The sequence below is a fragment of the Polyodon spathula genome, chromosome 1, assembly GCF_017654505.1.
Source record: "Polyodon spathula isolate WHYD16114869_AA chromosome 1, ASM1765450v1, whole genome shotgun sequence".
Lineage (NCBI taxonomy): Eukaryota > Metazoa > Chordata > Actinopteri > Acipenseriformes > Polyodontidae > Polyodon > Polyodon spathula.
In genome coordinates this window covers 1126507-1145807 of record NC_054534.1, presented here as the reverse complement: position 1 = coordinate 1145807, position 19301 = coordinate 1126507, and the positions used below count along the sequence as shown (strand labels likewise).

General features: G+C 43.0%; 1 protein-coding gene across 16 annotated transcripts in view; it reads left to right on the top strand.

Moving 5' to 3' along the window:
• The window catches only part of LOC121306465 (CUGBP Elav-like family member 4), a 257123-nt gene that overhangs the window by 11543 nt on the left and 226279 nt on the right, over positions 1–19301 (top strand). For all 16 annotated transcript variants that reach the window (XM_041239102.1, XM_041238388.1, XM_041238701.1 and 13 more), the window contains exon 2: positions 15091–15173. In XM_041239102.1, the coding sequence (XP_041095036.1) occupies positions 15091–15173 (83 nt within the window). The remainder of the gene's footprint in view (positions 1–15090; positions 15174–19301) is intronic.

Below are 19301 nucleotides of genomic sequence, written 5' to 3'. Positions count from 1 at the left end.
GCACCGCACAGGGCTGAGATATGCAGTTTGATTATTTCAATAGGCTTTATGTAGCGTGATACATAACTGTGCTGTGCTTGTGCTGTGGGGATCACAAGCCTTTGCAATCGGGCACATTTTTCAAAATTTCAGTGCTTTCTTGGCAGTAATCAATATCTTATCATCCACAACTCTTCGAAACAGTGTTATTGCAATCACATTTACTGAATGGTTACTTGCATATTTTCAGTGTCTTGTATGAAATAGTACATTTCAAATGGCATACATAAGAGTTATCCTTGCTTTGCTGCAATAGTGGTCTGCATTATATTATATAGTAAATATGGACTGGAGAGGGGGCTAACAGTGGGAAGAACTATAGACCTTCCTGAGGGGCCTTTAGTTTCCCACTATGAGCCGAGGTCTGCAGTCCATGTTTGTTTTATGAATCATTCAAGAAAGTAATGTTTTTGAAGTCTGTAGCGCAGTTATTAAAGTTGTTGGGTTTTTTTTGCTGTAGAACTGTGTGCCTGACTTTCTCACTGCAGCATAGAATTCTAGGAGGAGTCCATTGAGTTTGTGAATGTTGTATTTATTTACATCGTCAGAAAACATTGAAAGCAAAGCTTTTATGATGATTTTGGTGTTTGGAATATTTCATAGTATATTTTGTAATTAATTTTGTGTTTTTCCTCCATTTTGCTTTGTGTGAAGAGAGGAAGGACGTTCGGTGTGATGTCGTGATTTCCCATCAAATCCACAATGCACAGTGACCACAAGCAGCGTCACGGGGGCAATACCTGGATCTATTTTTGATCATGTGATGAGGTTTTAACCAATCACGTGCCAGAATTTCATATTTGTGGACTGCTTGTAGTATGTTTTTGTAGCGACTGGGACATGGAACACACGCAACGTGTTTTAATGTTTAAAACATTGAACTCTTAACATCCTTTGTTTATAACACTCCAAATCCCCCCCTCGTGTTCCTTTGCCACGGCTTGGCGATCGCGTGTCTGTCCTGGACACGAGAGGAGTCATCGAGTCATGCCTTCATCATTAAGGGATGGCAGCGAGCCCAGTGTTTAATTATTTCTGACCCAGGGGAGATTGTTGTTCTTGTTGTTGCTGCTGCTGCTGCCCCCCTTCTCCTCTGTAGCTCTCTTTTCATGCCTGTGTTTCTGGTTTTGGGAGAAGTGGAGTTTCTGTCTGGACCATAACCCACCAGAACCACCTGAATTGTTTTTCTCAGACTGCAGCAGTAAGGAAGCCTCCAGCTAAATATTCTCTGACCTAACTAGTTTCCCCTAGTGGGGACTGGCCATCCCCGTAGGTGAGATGCTGCGGTGTCACCGCCTTGTCTTTCCACTGCATTGGAGTCAGTGTCTTTGCTGTGCTGGCAAAAGCACCTCAACTCTCACAAGGCACTTAAGCACACCGAGGCACACCATCTCACTGCACAGACACACAGGCACAGGCACAGGCCCACACCAACACACACACACACACTCAAGCAGGGTCACACAGACACACAGGCACAGGCACAGGCCCACACCAACACACACACACACTCCACCACAGTCACACAGACACACAGGCACACACCAACACAGAAACACAGGCCCACACCAACACACACACACTCCACCACAGTCACACAGACACACAGACACACAGGCACACACCAACACAGAAACACAGGCCCACACCAACACACACACACTCCAGCACAGTCACACAGACACACAGACACAGGCACAGGCACAGGCTCAGACACACACCAACACACACACACACTCAAGCACAGTCACACAGGCACACAGGCACAGGCACAGGCTCAGACACACACCAACACACACACACACTCAAGCACAGTCACACAGGCACACAGGCACACAGGCACAGGCACAGGCTCAGACACACACTCAAGCACAGTCACATAGACACACAGGCACAGGCACAGGCTCAGACACACACCAAACACACACACACACTCAAGCACAGTCACACAGGCACACAGGCACAGGCACAGGCTCAGACACACACCAACACACACACACACTCAAGCACAGTCACAGAGACACACAAGCACAGGCACAGGCTCAGACACACACCAACACACACACACACACTCAAGCACAGTCACACAGACACACAGGCACAGGCACAGGCACAGGCTCAGACACACACCAACACACACACACACTCAAGCACAGTCACACAGACACACAGGCACAGGCACAGGCACAGGCTCAGACACACACCACACACACACACACTCAAGCACAGTCACACAGACACACAGGTACAGACACAGGCACAGACACACACCAACACACACACACACACTCAAGCACAGTCACACAGACACACAGGCACAGGCTCAGACACACACCAACACACACACACACACACACACACACTCATGCACAGTCACACAGACACACAGAGGCACAGACACACACACACAGGCACAAGCGCAGACACGTACCAACACAGAAACACAGAGGCACAGACACACACAGGCACAGGCACAGACATGGGCAAACTCAAAGGCCCACACACATAGGCACAGACAGGGATAGTCTCACACACACACACACACACACACACACACACACACACACACACACACACACACACACATTATTTTCAGCAGTCATCTGGGATTGTAGTGACAGTGAGCTGTCCAATATGCCATAGGGTCTAATATGAGTAATGTGCTGAAATACACAACATAGTCATAGTGATTTATTTCCCCAAACAGCTTGCCTATAGTATTAGGATTAGTAGAATGCAGTTGTACAGTAGTTGTTGTAACACATTACCTGGAAAGGTATGTTAATAATCCAGAGCATATTGAAACTAGAAGTGGGCTGTTCAGAGCATTTTGTAATAATAATAATAATAATAATAATAATAATAATAATAATAATAATAATAATAATAATAATAATAATAAAATAGATAGATAGCGTGTTGCCTTTGTTCTTATCTTTATTAATTGGGATTCACACATTTGGGATCTGTATAAAATCCCTTCAGGTTTCCAGAGGCTGCCAGTGCCAGTTCCACCAGCAAGGACACAGAAAAGAGCAGCTAATCAGATCAATTCTCTACACTGCTATTATCTAAGATCCATGAGCTACCATCACCCCAAGTGAGGGACGGCTGACAACACTTAAAACATCTCCTTGTATTAAAACATGTGGCTCTCACTGTGATGAAGCCTCGAGAGTCTCCCTGGGTTAGTGTTAATGAAGAGGAAAGCACAGCCATACCTGTTCTCTGGGAAAACACACATGCTTTTAAAGAACATTACTAGCCCTAATACTCTGTCCTTATTCAGACTATGTAAAATATCTATCAGGATATAAAACCTTGTTGAGGATGTTTACAGCAGAGGCGTCTGTCCTGTTTGCCTGTACAGTACAGTACAGTGTCAACGGGGTTAATTTTAAGCTTTGTTGAAAATACTTCATGTCCATGTGAATGTGGATGGAATAGAGTGATATGTGGGTCTTCAAGGGTGGGCCCATCAGTTATTCAATGTGCTTTAACCGAGGCAGTGTGTATAAAAGGCTGCAATTACCGTAGCCCGCATGTTCAGTAGCAGAGAGGTTGACTGTATAGTCTTGTTATTTATAAAAAATATTTCAGTTTTATTTTTGTGAAATGAAAGCCCTCAATAGGATCAGTATTTTTAAGCAGCTGATACTCAAATTGAACTGCATGTGACAGGGTCTACAGTGCTTTTTGTGTATATATATATATATAATATATATATATATATATATATATAATATATAATATATATATTTAATTAAAGATCCTTAGAGAACCAGGCTTCTATGGTTTTATTTTATTTTTTAAATCAAGAGCCTACAGAAGAAGCCTTCATATATAATCTGTGTCATCTAGCTAGTTTGAGTTCCAGTGTACTGCAGCTCTGTGGAGAAGAACCAGGCAGAGACCATCTCAGCTCCACAGGTGCTCATCCTGTCTATAAACGGAACTGCGAGTGACGAGTCTGGACTGGAATAGAGCATCTCACACAAACTACAGTGCTTTTTTTATTATTTGTTTTACATTTCCAGGAAAGATAACCAAGCTTCTATTTTATTTTATTTTATTTTTTTAATCAGTAATCTTTGTCAGAGCTGCAGTGTATATTTTTTTGTAAAAATTATAAATGAATGAAAATATGCTGTTTGTTTATGTTTTCATGACAGGGTGGTCTGGTAGCAGTGAGGTGATTAGATAGGAATTAACTTGGCATTAGTTATAACTTTAATTGTACACAGTTGTAATGACCGTATATACCAAAAGCTGGTATGATACAAATGCAATAGAAATAAGAAAGAAGGGCACCAGCAATAAAAAAGAAGTGGTTACAGTTCTTTGAAAGTTACTCCCGCTGCTCTTGCACGAGGTCAGTAACCCTCTATGGTTTCCGCAGACATACCTGTAATGCAATCGCTGCTTCATAAATGAATAGTGAGTGGTGAATGACTTCAGATATGAGTAGGGCTGCAGTGAAAGCCAGCCTCCCACACCACCTCTATATTAATAATCAATGCAGAGCCACGCAGGGTCATGATTGGCCTGTCAGAAACGATATTGCTGATGCTGAGCTGAAGCGTGGGTCCTGCCGCCGCTATCTGTGGCAGGGTGCTCGCTGGACAGGGGGGTTACACAGTGTTACATTTCAAAGATTCTACTTAGAACGTCATTGTGACAGGCTGGCGAGTGGATAGAGGCCCAGAGACAGACTGCAGTTCAAAAATAACACTTTTATTATAAATAAATAAACACAAAATAAAAGGGCACAAGGGCCAAAACAAAAAACAAAACAAAATAAAACACAAAGCAAAACGTACAAAAAAGGTTTCCAGGCTGGGCGATTCCTTCACTGGACCAGAAAATTTGAAAACCACAAAACAGCAAACCAAAAAAACAGCTCGCACAACCATCAACTTGCTTCCTCAGCTCCCTCCTCCCTCTAATGGGAAGCTGAGGCCTCCTTTTATGTCAGGTGGCTGGGTGCTGATTGTTCGTTAATTACTCCAATCAATCCCCAGCCACCTGAACACAATAAACCCAGACAGGTAGGAGAATTTAACCCCATCCCTGCCAATCTATTAAGTGCAGAGCTCTGCTCTGCCACAGTCACCCAGGAGAATTGGGAACTGGAACACATATTTATTGTGGGGTCTTACTGGTAAATACTGTACTCTGTTCACAGTGTCTTTAATGTAGCAGAATCAAAATACTGTACTGGCATCTCTCTCTCTCTCTCTCTCTCTCTCTCTCTCTCTCTGTCTCGCTCTCAGATTGTGGGATTGTGGGAGGAGCCAGGTGGTGAGGGAGCGCAGGAGTTGTGATTCAGGAGAGTCTAAGCTTTTTCAATTTATTTATATATACATATATTCTGTGTTTGTTGGTAATAGTGTTTAGTCTTTGTTGTTTGTTAAGCGCCGATATGGTGTATAGTTCGGGGGGGGGGGTATTGACTCGCCGGCATGGCTGCCGCTGTGTGCCTGATATCGGGGTCTCAGTGGAGGATTGCCTGGTGGCAGTAGGAGAGCTTGTGGGCTTTGAGAAAATAAAATCAGCTTCAAGGATGAATAAAGCTCTAGTCATTTTTTGAAGTGATGTGGATTTGGTCAATAAGCTGGTGGAGGAGGGGTTTAGTGTGCAGGGGTCTTTTACTGAAGTTTCACCTTTAGTAACACCCATAACCAAAGCAATACTGTTTAATGTCCCTCCCTTCTTAAGAAACGAGTTACTGGAAATAGAGTTATGAAGATATGGAAAATTAAGGTATCCCATTAAGACGATCCCTCTAGGTTGTAAATATCCCAGTGTGAAACATGTTTTGTCTTTTAGAAGGCAAGCGTTTATTTTACAAAATGACCCTAATTTAGTTATTGAGGTAGCGTAGAATTTTAACATAGAGGGGGCAATTTGCATCGTTTTTGCCAGCTGTGATACGATGATGTGTTTTAAATGTGGAGCTCAGGGACATCAAAGAAAACAGTGCCAGAGAAACAGAGATCGAGCTGAATCAGAGCAGGATAAGGGAGCTCCTGGCGGGGAGGAGTTTGGGGGCGATCGGGGAGAGTGGGAGGACGAGCAGCCCCCAGAGCCAGCAACGCCCGAGTCAGCAGAACCAGCAGAGCCCGAGTCAGCGATGCCAGCAGAGCCCGAGTCAGAGGAACCTGCATAGCCTGAGTCAGCGGTGCCAGCAGAGCCCGAGTCAGCGATGCCAGCAGAGCCCGAGTCAGAGGAACCTGCGTAGCCCGAGTCAGAGGAACCTGCATAGCCCGAGTCAGAGGAACCTGCATAGCCGAGTCAGCGGAGCCAGCAGAGCCCGAGTCAGCGGAGCCAGCAGAGCCCGAGTCAGCGGAGCCAGCAGAGCCCGAGTCAGCGGTGCCAGCAGAGCCCGAGTCAGCGGAGCCAGCAGAGCCCGAGTCAGCGGAGCCAGCAGAGCCCGAGTCAGCGGAGCCAGCAGAGCCCGAGTCAGCGGAGCCAGCAGAGCCCGAGTCAGCGGAGCCAGCAGAGCCCGAGTCAGCGGAGCCAGCAGAGCCCGAGTCAGCGGAGCCAGCAGAGCCCGAGTCAGCGGAGCCAGCAGAGCCCGAGTCAGCGGAGCCAGCAGAGCCCGAGTCAGCGGAGCCAGCAGAGCCCGAGTCAGCGGAGCCAGCAGAGCCCGAGTCAGCGGAGCCAGCAGAGCCCGAGTCAGCGGAGCCAGCAGAGCCCGAGTCAGCGGTGCCAGCAGAGCCCGAGTCAGCGGTGCCAGCAGAGCCCGAGTCAGAAGAAATAAAGCGGGACTGAGTTAGTGTCTGTGGGCAGCGGAGAGAAGACTCAGTCTCCCGGAGTGAAAGTTGCAGAGAGCGGAGGCGATCCCTAACCGATGCCAGAAGAGGAGCTGACGTCTTCCCCAGCGGCTGTGCTACCTTGCCCAAAGGAAGAAAGCCGTACAGAACTGCCCCAGTCTGACTACGAGATAGGGAGTAAGACAGGGGGTACTTCGGCTGAAGCTGTGGCTGTGGAGAGTGGCGAGGCCGCTGAAGATGACAGGGCAGACGGCAAGGAAATTGAGGGCATGTACGAGTCGGATGACGGGGGGCTCTCCGATTCCTCGTTAATCTCGGACGTCCTGACAGACCCCTTTTTCCCTACAGTTTTTTAAGAATTCGAACCCTTTGCTTCTGGTGCACATCATGACCTTAACAAGCCACACAATTTGTTGAATGGCCTCTGTCTGTGTGCAATATTAGTGGTTCTCATGATTTCAGAATAAATACAACTGTCTCTTTGAGGTTCCATGGTCAGGTAGTGAATTTCAAGCAAAGACTCAACCATGAAGACCAAGGAGCTTTCAGTCATGCTACGGGGATGCTTCTCCTCAGCAGGGATTGGAAAGCTTGTTAGGATTGAAGGAAAAATGGAGGGAGCAAAGTACAATCAAATACTAGAGGAAAACCTGTTTCAGTCTGCTAAAGACTTAAAACTGTGGTGAAAATTCACCTTTCAGCCATTGTGCAAAATTGGTAAAGACTTACCCAAAAAGACTTGTTGCTGCCAAAGGTGCTTCCACCAAATATTGAGTTGACTTTGCAAGGCACTGTGTGTGAGTGTGTGAGTGTGTGTGTGTGTGTGTGTGAGACAGTGTGTGTGTGTGTGTGAGTGTGTGTGTGTGTGTGTGAGTGTGTGTGTGTGTGAGAGTGTGTGTGTGTGTGTGTGTGAGACAGTGTGTGTGTGTGTGTGTGTGTGTGTGTGTGTGTGTGTGTGTGTGTGTGTGTGTGTGTGTGTGTGTGTGTGTGTGTGTGTGTGTGTGTGTGTGTGTGTGTGTGTGTGTGTGTGTGTGTGTGTGTGTCTGTGTGTCTGTGTGTGTGTGTGTGTGTGTGTGTGTGTGTGCTTGTGTGTGTGTGTGTGTGTGTGTGTGTGTGCTTGTGTGTGTGTGTGTGTGTGTGTGTGTGTGTGTATATATATATATATATATATACTGTATATAATATTCAGTATTTCTTTTCAGTTACTATATTAACTTTGCAATACTTGTATGACTTGTCATGCCAATAATTTTAAATTTGAATTTGAAATACTGAAGACTTGAATGCATTACTGACACAATGGGCCATGTTTTCAAAGTGGAACGAAAGAAAAAAAAATCCTGTATATGAGAAACAGAACTCCTCAAGAGTGCTGAAGAGAACTTGAAGCACTGGTATGTACTGTAACTCAGCTGTCTGGTATAAAATGAACAGGTGTTTTACCTCTTTAGAAAAATAGAAGATTAAAGAATGGAGTAAACACTTTGAAAATGTGGCACTTTAGTCCTTAACAGTACAGAGAGAGCATCTAATGAACAAAGAAACATCTTGTAAACGTGATTCTTCAAGGAGGCTGCAGGCAGAAATTCCATAGCATCTTGTCCCTCAGATAAACGCTTACATTTTTCATTCTCATCAAAAGAACGTATCTCTTCCGTCTTTGTGCCCTGCCACATTGTTTAGAGCGTCGTACGCACCAATATATTAGAGTGGAGGTGACTGGTGCTGCCTATTGCTGTCTTCAGTGTAAGCTGGTCTGTTGATACCAAGTTTCCAGTTTAGTGAGAGATTTACTGGTGTGCGCTGAGGTCGAGGCTTCAGTACACATGATATCTATTTTAATTAGTCTTTATATGATACTCTGCACAGTAAGTGCCTCTTTTCTTATTAATTACATTGTTGCTGCATGATCGGGGCAGGATTGCATGGCTACAGGCCTCCATTTAAAACATGCTTTTGGGATGTGAATGACCAGTGCCAGCCAGATCGTAGGTGCACATGTTTGTGAGTCGATGCATAGTGGGCCTGGTTAGACAGATGCATGTGTATTCTGTGGATAAGACTGCTGTCTGATCTGCCTGCTGGTCTGTGCTTGTCGAAGTCCCACGTCAGCAGCATCTTACTTTCATAACGGAAGCATTAAACAAATAGGGGGTTCAGAAGTTACATATCATTCATGTTATTTGGTTTCCAATTCTTATTTTGTTTCTGTTTTTTCGTTACATCCTTGAAACTTATTCTTAAAAAGTTTAAGTTCAGTAATATTTAATAATATTTTCTCTACTAAAGACTATTATAAAATGCTTCTAGTTACTTCCCCACAAAGGATTTTTGCATCATCAGTGAGAGACTAAAATTAAGAGAGTGAGACTAATTTGATCATTCTTCTCACCTTTGCAAGAACATCACATCAGACTCCTTGCATCTCGTTACTAGCCCATCTAAATACAATTGTCTGAAGTGAAGATTGCACACGTGTAGAAGGTGAGACAAATAGATATGGGGTTTAGCTATACTGTGCAACCACAAGCCACAGCTTTGGCTTTCGCAGTGGGGTATAGGTTTATTAACCACTTTGTCTATCCAATCACTTGCAAAAAATTACTTAAATATTGAAGTGCACATCCATTTTGGACAATACTTCTAACCACGCTCGCAGGACACACACTTACTAACTACTCAAAACCCTTGCCAAATCTGGCTCACTTACTTACGGTTTTAAAGATGATAGATAGCTTTAACTGGGGTAGAGGGAGAGCCAGCCTCTTTAAATATAACCATCCATTTACCTTATATATATATATATATAAACTTCCTCTGAACTGCTTAACAGCAGGACTGGGAGACATAAAGATGAGTAGAGTTGGATCTGTAATGACTGGAATTCTCCAGCCATGAATCTCTGAGGAAGAAAGCCATTTATATATCAACATACGCTTCAAATACACATTCCTCTGCTATCCACATTCCTGCAAGAGTAAACGTCTGTGTGCTGTTTTTACATATTGTGTATCTGTATTACATTTGTGCATGCATATGTATTAATGTATTCATAATAAGTCTGTACTATATATATTTACCACTATGCATCTGTATTTTTACAGTAGCACAAAGTAACAACAAGGCATTCGTTATCTGTTATAATTGCCCCACTGAGTCCCAACTTTCTATACCCTGGAGGTAAGCAATTACTGGAGACATTTCTGTGAGATTGCTCCACTGAGGGATGTCCTGTTTCCTTTTCGAAGGATGGGGGAAACTGAGGGTTTTTCGAGAGATGGGACAGGGGGATATCCCGACCATCAATTTTGAGTAGTGTTGGAATTTAGCTAAGACACAAGAGTTTACATTACCAATGTGCTACCGCATCAGGACTGCTGTGAATTATTTACAAACAATACAAACAAGTTTAACAAATGACAAAAAAACAATGGAGGAGCATCGGCCAACACACACTGTCAACATCGCAGTTTGTACGCACAGAATGCCACCTTTGCAGTGAAGGCAACTCTTAGTAAAAAGTGTGCACTGTCTAATGCTTCCCAAATGAAAATAATGTCATGCTGCAACAAAGCTGGAAACTATACTAATTGTTTGAAAAAAAAGAGCAGTGCAGGCATCTCTGTCATGAATGTAGGCTGTCAAAAAACACTCTGACATACCAATAGTTTAACAATGGTATCAGCAAATAGGCACCAGTCTTTCCTTGCAGTATCATGGAACTGGTATTATACTGGTATTATAATCAGATCCCAGTGGAATTGTGCAAGCGTCTTTTTGCTTATGTGGTTCTGAAAGCTTTGAATTCTTAAAGGATTTTCAAAAATGATGGTACTCCATTTCAAACCCTAAAAAAAAAGGATGTTGAAGTGTGTATCGTCAAGGGGGAAAGAGATGGTTTGCTTGACGATGCATTAATTAAATACATAATTGTTCTACTTCTGAATTGTATAATCTGTCGTTTGTACTGATTGTTGTTTTTATTGGGTAATTATGTAGTGATCCAAGTCACCTATGTAATGTACGTAGGGTTAAACACTTGATAACGCTTAGGATGGGTGGAAGGACCGAACCGTTCATGTCTTTTTTAATATATTTGTTTTAAATTAAGTTAAAATGAAGACATTTTGAGTGAGATGACATGTTTTGTTTAGTTACAAAACTAGAAGTGGACATCAGTTTAAAAATCTTTTAATTGAATCGATTTGTAGTTCCAAACATCATGTTTTAAAATGCAAATACATGTCCACTACAACATGTGTTTCAATCAACACTGCACATTCGAGACCTGTAGAGTGACTAGCAGTGCAGGAGAGGTAAGAGTCGTGTTTATAGTGTGTATATATAATATATATAGCTATAAATATAAAGCCGTTTCATCTAATTCACTGCCCAGCACTGCCCTGTCATGCTACAGTTCATTCAAACAGACAAACGCTGAGTGAAACCATTTACAGTACCATATCAAATATAAAAATACAGTTTCGCTTTTCTTTTGCAAATGTGCAATTTAATAGCTTCTTTCTGAACCTGTTTTTCTAATCCCCTAACTGCCAAGACCCATTAGTTAAGGTTTTTAATCTTTCAACAAAAGACAATTTGCAGTAAACAAATTGCAAAAATGTTGAAGTTTTGTTAGAAAACCCTGTATTTATTGGAACACAGGGTCATTGCTTCTGTGGAAGTGCACATGTTTTGAAAACACAAGCCTCAGTACAAGAACTACCAACTCTCTCTATGTGAATAGCTTCAGGTAAATAGCAGAGGACCTAAACAGAAGAGCTTGACTGAGCTAGATACAATACATCAAGCAATGTCAAAACTGGACCCCCGGATTGAATAGGGGTAGCAGATGGCAAAGCCAGAGTGTCTTTTATAACAGAAAAATCCATGAGAATGATCAATCACCTGAATACATGGAAATCTCCCTTTTAAAATACAATGTCTAATAATGCACACTGAGGTCTGAGCTCCCTCACACGTGTCACATGACAGGTCTGATCTATGCATTTAATCACGGGGCCCTGAAGGACAGCCCATGGATGGGGTTTATCGAAGATAGATTAATAGCCTCTGCTTTTGTGGGAATATATCAATACCTGTCTCTAGTGCACCTCTGAGCAGGGTTAGAACAAGAGATGGGAGGATCAAAGTGACTAGATAGTGTTCCCCAGAGATCAGCTGCCATCTCATCTGCTGTCCTCTGGGATCCTGTTTGTGTGTGTTTTTCACCAGTTGAAAAGCATGAGCGTTTCTAAAGGTGTCCATTATATTATTTTTTTTTCTCTTCTTGCTGTGCTTTTACTCTTGGCTCTAACCACCAGACCACATTTCCTCCTGGCTCCCAGTCCTCAGCTCCAAACTCTAGAAATAACTGCTTTCTATAAATGGAATAATAGCAGGATAATAAACCCAGTATTGTTTCTAAATTCACAATCACATCCGAGCAAGAGAACAGGAGCTTTTCAGAAGCCCACGGGAGTCTCCTCCATGCCGTGGTGATGTGCACAACTTTCCAGTCTCTGTTCAGGTCTCATTTTTTGGCTGCTATTGAGAATGGCCATGGTCTGGGGATCGATGTCTTTCAAGAAAAAAGGTAATGTGAACTTCTCAATGCCACATTCAGTATACAGAATCTTATCATCAGCTTGATCTACTGCTGCTAGCAGTACTTAATGTGACCTGGTATGCAGGAGGACAGTTAACTCTCAGATGCCTGTGAAAGCCTGCCAATAGAAACAGCGGCGCAGAGAAGTTCCAGCAGGCATTCTTGGAACTGCCTAACTGAAAGCTCTCTCACATCTTAAACAATATTATTGCAATTTTTTTATTTAATACAGTACATTATAAAATACATTTTAAAAGTGTTCTTTGCTGTGGGATATCAATATTCCATAACTGTTGTTAATTACAAATTGGGGTTTATTTATGGTAGTTAATCTAAATACAGTCACTATGTAAATAATTAGTAATTAGTTGGTAGAGATATGAAACTGAAGAAGGGTAACATTTTAATAGTTTAAATGATGACAGTATTTGGTTCCGTGGTTCCTGTTTAGATTATTGGAAAATGTATCAAGTCTCTTTATCGTGTTTCTGTCTAAATAAATATATGAAATACTGGAAGGTTTGCATGTATTTTAATGATTTAAACAGCAGCAGTATTCCGATTCCCAATATGTGCACATTCGTATTGTTCCTGAATGTGCAGCCTCTCGCCAGTACAGCCTCAGTATTTAGACCCAGGTTGATATATATAGTGGTGGTGGCGCTCAGCTGTGTTGATTGCTGTTCTTCTCATCATGTTGAGCTGTGTTTGTTCTGTGTATCGGTGGTGTTATTCTGTCTGCTCACAGCTTGCACTGTCTTCCCTGCCACTTTGAGAATAAAATGCTTGACTCCAGAGATTGCATTGGCTGACAACGATACATAAACAAATCAATACCATCCCTAACTTAGACTGTTTTACAATTAAAGCAAAGCTACGATGACTACTGTTCTTCTTCTTCTTCTTCTTCTTCTTCTTCTTCTTCTTCTTCTTCTTCTTCTAAAGTGTGTTTTTAATATACGTCTGTATGTAAATGTTCACACTCAAAAGGCTTGAAAGAACAAATAGGCCTTCAGCCAGTACTTTGTATTCTTTTAAAGCATTGTTAATATGCAATTGTTGTGTTTAAAATGAAAAGCGTGAACTGGTTTTGTTTGGATTTCAATGCTGTAAGTGCACAATGAACCCATACCAAATACAGTAAGCCGGCCCCTCCTGGTGTGAGGAGAAGCTCCTCAGTTGCCCCCAATGTGATCTGGCTGACCCCCACATTCTCTATCGATCGTCACAGATCCCATCTGTTTTATAATGTGGAGGGCAGTGTGTAGCGGATCAGCTTCCTTGGCCCGCCCTGGTGAGAGAGATTTGTGAGTCTAATGGAGATGGATTGTCACCTCTTCCATTGAGATTTTTCTTGGTATGATGATCGATAGTTTCATGAATTCTTTATCTCTGTAATAAACATCAAAGACTCACAGCAGTTAATTCACGCCATTAAACAGCAACTCTACAATATAGTGGCATTGTCACTGACACTGTCAAGGTCTGATGTGAGGATCCATTACCCTCCCATGAAGCAACTTCCAGCAAGCTGTTCAGCTTTTGATGAGATTCTTGGTTTAGGGTATTTAAGGTCAAGTGGACCCCTTACTTCAGTGACTTGGTTCAAATACATTACATCAAGAGAATGTTTTATTTGTTTTTTGTTGTTATGTAAACAGGAATATGAAGAATGAAGCAAAAACTCTTATACTTCAGTGTTTTTAATGTGACAGTGTTCAAAAGCTACGTCTGCTCTATGTAAAAAGAGTTGCTGTGTTGTTTGTAGTCATTCATTTTAGCAGGTGTGCTCATGCGCTGTCATTTCGAGACCTTTCCCAGGGCTCTTCTGTAGGTCATAGAGGACATTACTCCGATATGCACAACACTTATCACATGTGATCTGATGAGTCCCGGAGATGCTATCTGGCCAAACACAGTGAACAAAAAAGTCCAAATAAACAAGTTATAAAATCCGAAAATGTTTTGAGGAGATAAAACAACTAGTTTCGTTGTCGTGTAATACACAGTGAACCCACATCTGTTTGGAGTGGGACAGGCAGAGGAGATTGTGAGTAAAGCTGAATAATTCACAGGGAACTTGGTTTGGAATTGTGTCTGTCCCACATGCATTATTGATGCCCTAAAAATATCAAATAAGTTCCATTAAGTATCAGTTCTATATACAATATTACATAGTGCCATTGAAATCATATGATACTGTGATGACTCAACTCTGCATACCCCACCTATATCTACATAGATGGGGCTGGCAGAGTTGAAGGGTCATGTTGTAACACGATTTGAATGGACTTAGGCTATTCAGTCTCGGCCGTTCAGATTCTCCAGATGAGGTCAATGCAAGTTCAAAGCCAGATATACAGAGAAAAAATGTACACTTTAGCATGTACTCAATAAAAATGTAATTTGAAGCTACTTAGTATAGAAGTGAGTATGAATAAATAATCTAGGCTGAATTTTTTAGTGTGTTTTTTGGATCTATTCATTGACTTTGCTTTGTCATTGTTTACCTTGATTGTATCGGGTATTTACCTTGTGCTACCTGGCACGATGAGTGTGTGTGTGTTTGTGTATGTATGTCAGTCTCTCCCTCGCTCTCTCTTTCTCTTTCTTTGTCTCTCTCTGCCTCACTCAGTTCCAATGCCCTTCTCCTTTTTACATTTGCAGGCTGCGCCTTCCTCACATACTGTGCCAGAGAGTCAGCCCTGAAAGCTCAGAGCGCCCTGCACGAGCAGAAGACTTTGCCAGGGGTAGGTCACACAAACCCTTTGCCTCTCTGTGGGAGCTGTGTGGGGCTGCAGTGCTACTGGAACAAGCAGGAGCAGGAGCAAGGGCATGGCACTGCCCTTATAAAGGGTTACCATAGTAAATGGAGAGAACATTTTAATAAAGCACAGTGAAAGCATTGTAAAGAATGAGTAAGCATTGTAAAGAATAGCGAGGCATGGTAAAGCATATTAATAAATATGGCAAGCCAGGGTAAATTATAGTAAATGCATAGTGTAACCATGGGAACAGCATTGTAAAACTGCACAAATACAGTGGTGAGCTTCTGGAAGGGTGCACTAGTGCTTCTTGGTTCATACTGTATATGGGGAGGGTCGGCAGGGATATTTTTCAGACTTGACAGAGAGTTCAGGATGTGTTAAAAACGTTTTTCACATGGGCCCACCAGATCCGAGGGATGTGAACGCGGACTTAAATATTTATGCTGTTCCAGTGTTGCTGCTGAATGCAATTCAGTGGTGGCTTTTTAAGTGTTGCACTCTGTGATTTTAAAAGTTGTGTTTAAATTATGCCTCGGGGGACCGTTTGGCTTGTCATCATGGAAACGGAAGGAGAAATCCCCAGGTTTGTGCTGAAGCCTTTGACAGTTGAAGGGTGATGAGGACATCACGATTGTTGGTACCTTTGCAACGAGGCCCTTTGTGTATATATGTTGTAAAGGTCAGCATCTCTAATAGTGTGTGTGTGTGTGTGTGTGTGTGTGTGTGTGTATGTGTGTGTGTGTGTGTGTGTGTATCTTTGAGACTTCGTTAAAACAACATTATTAATCACAGTCAGGTAAGCAAAACGTTTTGTCTAATGCCTTTATTTGACTTCTTGGCTTTATCTCAGGATTCATGATCAGGCGTTTGAAGTATGTCTTTTTTGTTATTTATGATTTAAATCATTTAGGGAAGCACCCTCCTGTTTTTCTTATTTGCCCTATAATTATTCATAACAAAGGCATTGAAACGCTAGGGAAACAGCCCTGATGAAGGTATTGAAACGCTAGGGAAACAGTCCCGATGAAGGCATTGAAATGCTAGGGAAGCAGCGCTGATGAAGGCATTGAAACACTAGGGAAGCAGCCCTGATGAAGACATTGAAACACTAGGGAAACATCCATAACAAAGGCATTGAAACACTGTGGAAACAGCCCTGATGAAGACATTGAAACACTAGGGAAACATCCATAACAAAGGCATTGAAACACTAGGGAAATAGCCCTGATGAAGGCATTGAAATGCTAGGGAAACAGCCCTGATGAAGACATTGAAACACTAGGGAAACAGTCCTGATGAAGGTATTGAAACGCTAGGGAAACAGCCCTGATGAAGACATTGAAACACTAGGGAAACAGTCCTGATGAAGGTATTGAATTGCTAGGGAAACAGCCCTGATGAAGGCATTGAAACGCTAGGGAAACATCCATAACAAAGGCATTGAAACGCTAGGGAAACAGCCCTGATGAAGGCATTGAAACGCTAGGGAAACAGCCCTGATAAAGGCATTGAAATGCTAGGGAAACAGCCCTGATGAAAGCATTGAAACGCTAGGGAAACATCCATAAAAGGCATTGAAACACTAGGGAAACAGCCCTGATGGAGGCATTGAAACACTAGGGAAACAGCCCTGATGGAGGCATTGAAACACTAGGGAAACAGCCCTGATGAAGGCATTGAAACGCTAGGGAAACAGCCCTGATGAAAGCATTGAAACGCTAGGGAAACATCCATAACAAAGGCATTGAAACGCTAGGGAAACAGCCCTGATGAAGGCATTGAAACGCTAGGGAAACAGCCCTGATGAAGGCATTGAAACGCTAGGGAAACAGCCCTGATGAAGGCATTGAAACGCTAGGGAAACAGCCCTGATGAAGGCATTGAAACGCTAGGGAAACAGCCCTGATGAAGGCATTGAAACGCTAGGGAAACAGCCCTGATGAAGGCATTGAAACACTAGGGAAACAGCCCTGATGAAGGCATTGAAACGCTAGGGAAACAGCCCTGATGAAAGCATTGAAACGCTAGGGAAACATCCATAACAAAGGCATTGAAACGCTAGGGAAACAGCCCTGATGAAGGCATTGAAATGCTAGGGAAACATCCATAACAAAGGCATTGAAACACTAGGGAAACAGCCCTGATGGAGGCATTGAAACACTAGGGAAACAGCCCTGATGAAGGCATTGAAACGCTAGGGAAACATCCATAACAAAGGCATTGAAACACTAGGGAAACAGCCCTGATGAAGGCATTGAAACGCTAGGGAAACAGCCCTGATGAAGGCATTGAAACGCTAGGGAAACAGCCCTGATGAAGGCATTGAAACGCTAGGGAAACAGCCCTGATGAAGGCATTGAAACGCTAGGGAAACAGCCCTGATGAAGGCATTGAAACGCTAGGGAAACAGCCCTGATGAAGGCATTGAAACGCTAGGGAAACAGCCCTGATGAAGGCATTGAAATGCTAGGGAAACAGCCATGACAAAGGCATTGAAACACTAGGGAAACAGTCCTGATGAAGGTATTGAAATGCTAGAGAAACAGTCCTGATGAAGGCATTGAAATGCTAGAGAAACATCCATAACAAAGGCATTGAAACGCTAGGGAAACAGCCCTGATGCAGGCATTGAAACGCTAGGGAAACAGTCCTGATGAAGGCATTGAAACGCTAGGGAAACAGCCCTGATGAAGGCATTGAAACGCTAGGGAAACAGCCCTGCTGAAGGCATTGAAATGCTAGAGAAACATCCATAACAAAGGCATTGAAACGCTAGGGAAACAGCCCTGATGAAGGCATTGAAACACTAGGGAAACAGCCCTGATGAAGGCATTGAAACGCTAGGGAAACAGTCCTGATGAAGGTATTGAAATGCTAGAGAAACAGTCCTGATGAAGGCATTGAAACGCTAGAGAAACATCCATAACAAAGGCATTGAAACGCTAGGGAAACAGCCCTGATGAAGGCATTGAAACGCTAGGGAAACAGTCCTGATGAAGGCATTGAAACGCTAGGGAAACAGCCCTGATGAAGGCATTGAAACGCTAGGGAAACAGCCCTGATGAAGGCATTGAAATGCTAGAGAAACATCCATAACAAAGGCATTGAAACACTAGGGAAACAGCCCTGATGAAGGCATTGAAATGCTAGGGAAACAGCCCTGATGAAGGCATTGAAACGCTAGGGAAACAGCCCTGATGAAGGCATTGAAACGCTAGGGAAACATCCATAACAAAGGCATTGAAACACTAGGGAAACAGCCCTGATGAAGGCATTGAAACGCTAGGGAAACAGCCCTGATGAAGGCATTGAAACGCTAGGGAAACAGCCCTGATGAAGGCATTGAAACGCTAGGGAAACATCCATAACAAAGGCATTGAAACACTAGGGAAACAGCCCTGATGGAGGCATTGAAACACTAGGGAAACAGCCCTGCTGAAGGCATTGAAACGCTAGGGAAACAGCCCTGATGAAAGCATTGAAACGTAGGGAAACATCCATAACAAAGGCATTGAAATGCTAGGGAAACAGCCCTGATGAAGGCATTGAAATGCTAGGGAAACAGCCCAGATGAAGGCATTGAAACGCTAGGGAAACATCCATAACAAAGGCATTGAAACACTAGGGAAACAGTCCTGATAGAGGCATTGAAACACTAGGGAAACAGCCCTGATGAAGGCATTGAAACGCTAGGGAAACAGCCCTGATGAAGGCATTGAAACGCTAGGGAAACAGCCCTGATGAAGGAATTGAAACGCTAGAGAAACATCCATAACAAAGGCATTGAAACGCTAGGGAAACAGCCCTGATGAAGGAATTGAAACGCTAGAGAAACATCCATAACAAAGGCATTGAAACGCTAGGGAAACAGCCCTGATGAAGACATTGAAACACTAGGGAAACAGTCCTGATGAAGGTATTGAATTGCTAGGGAAACAGCCCTGATGAAGGCATTGAAACACTAGGGAAACATCCATAACAAAGACATTGAAACACTAGGGAAACAGCCCTGATGAAGGCATTGAAACGCTAGGGAAACATCCATAACAAAGGCATTGAAACGCTAGGGAAACAGCCCTGATGAAGGCATTGAAACGCTAGGGAAATAAC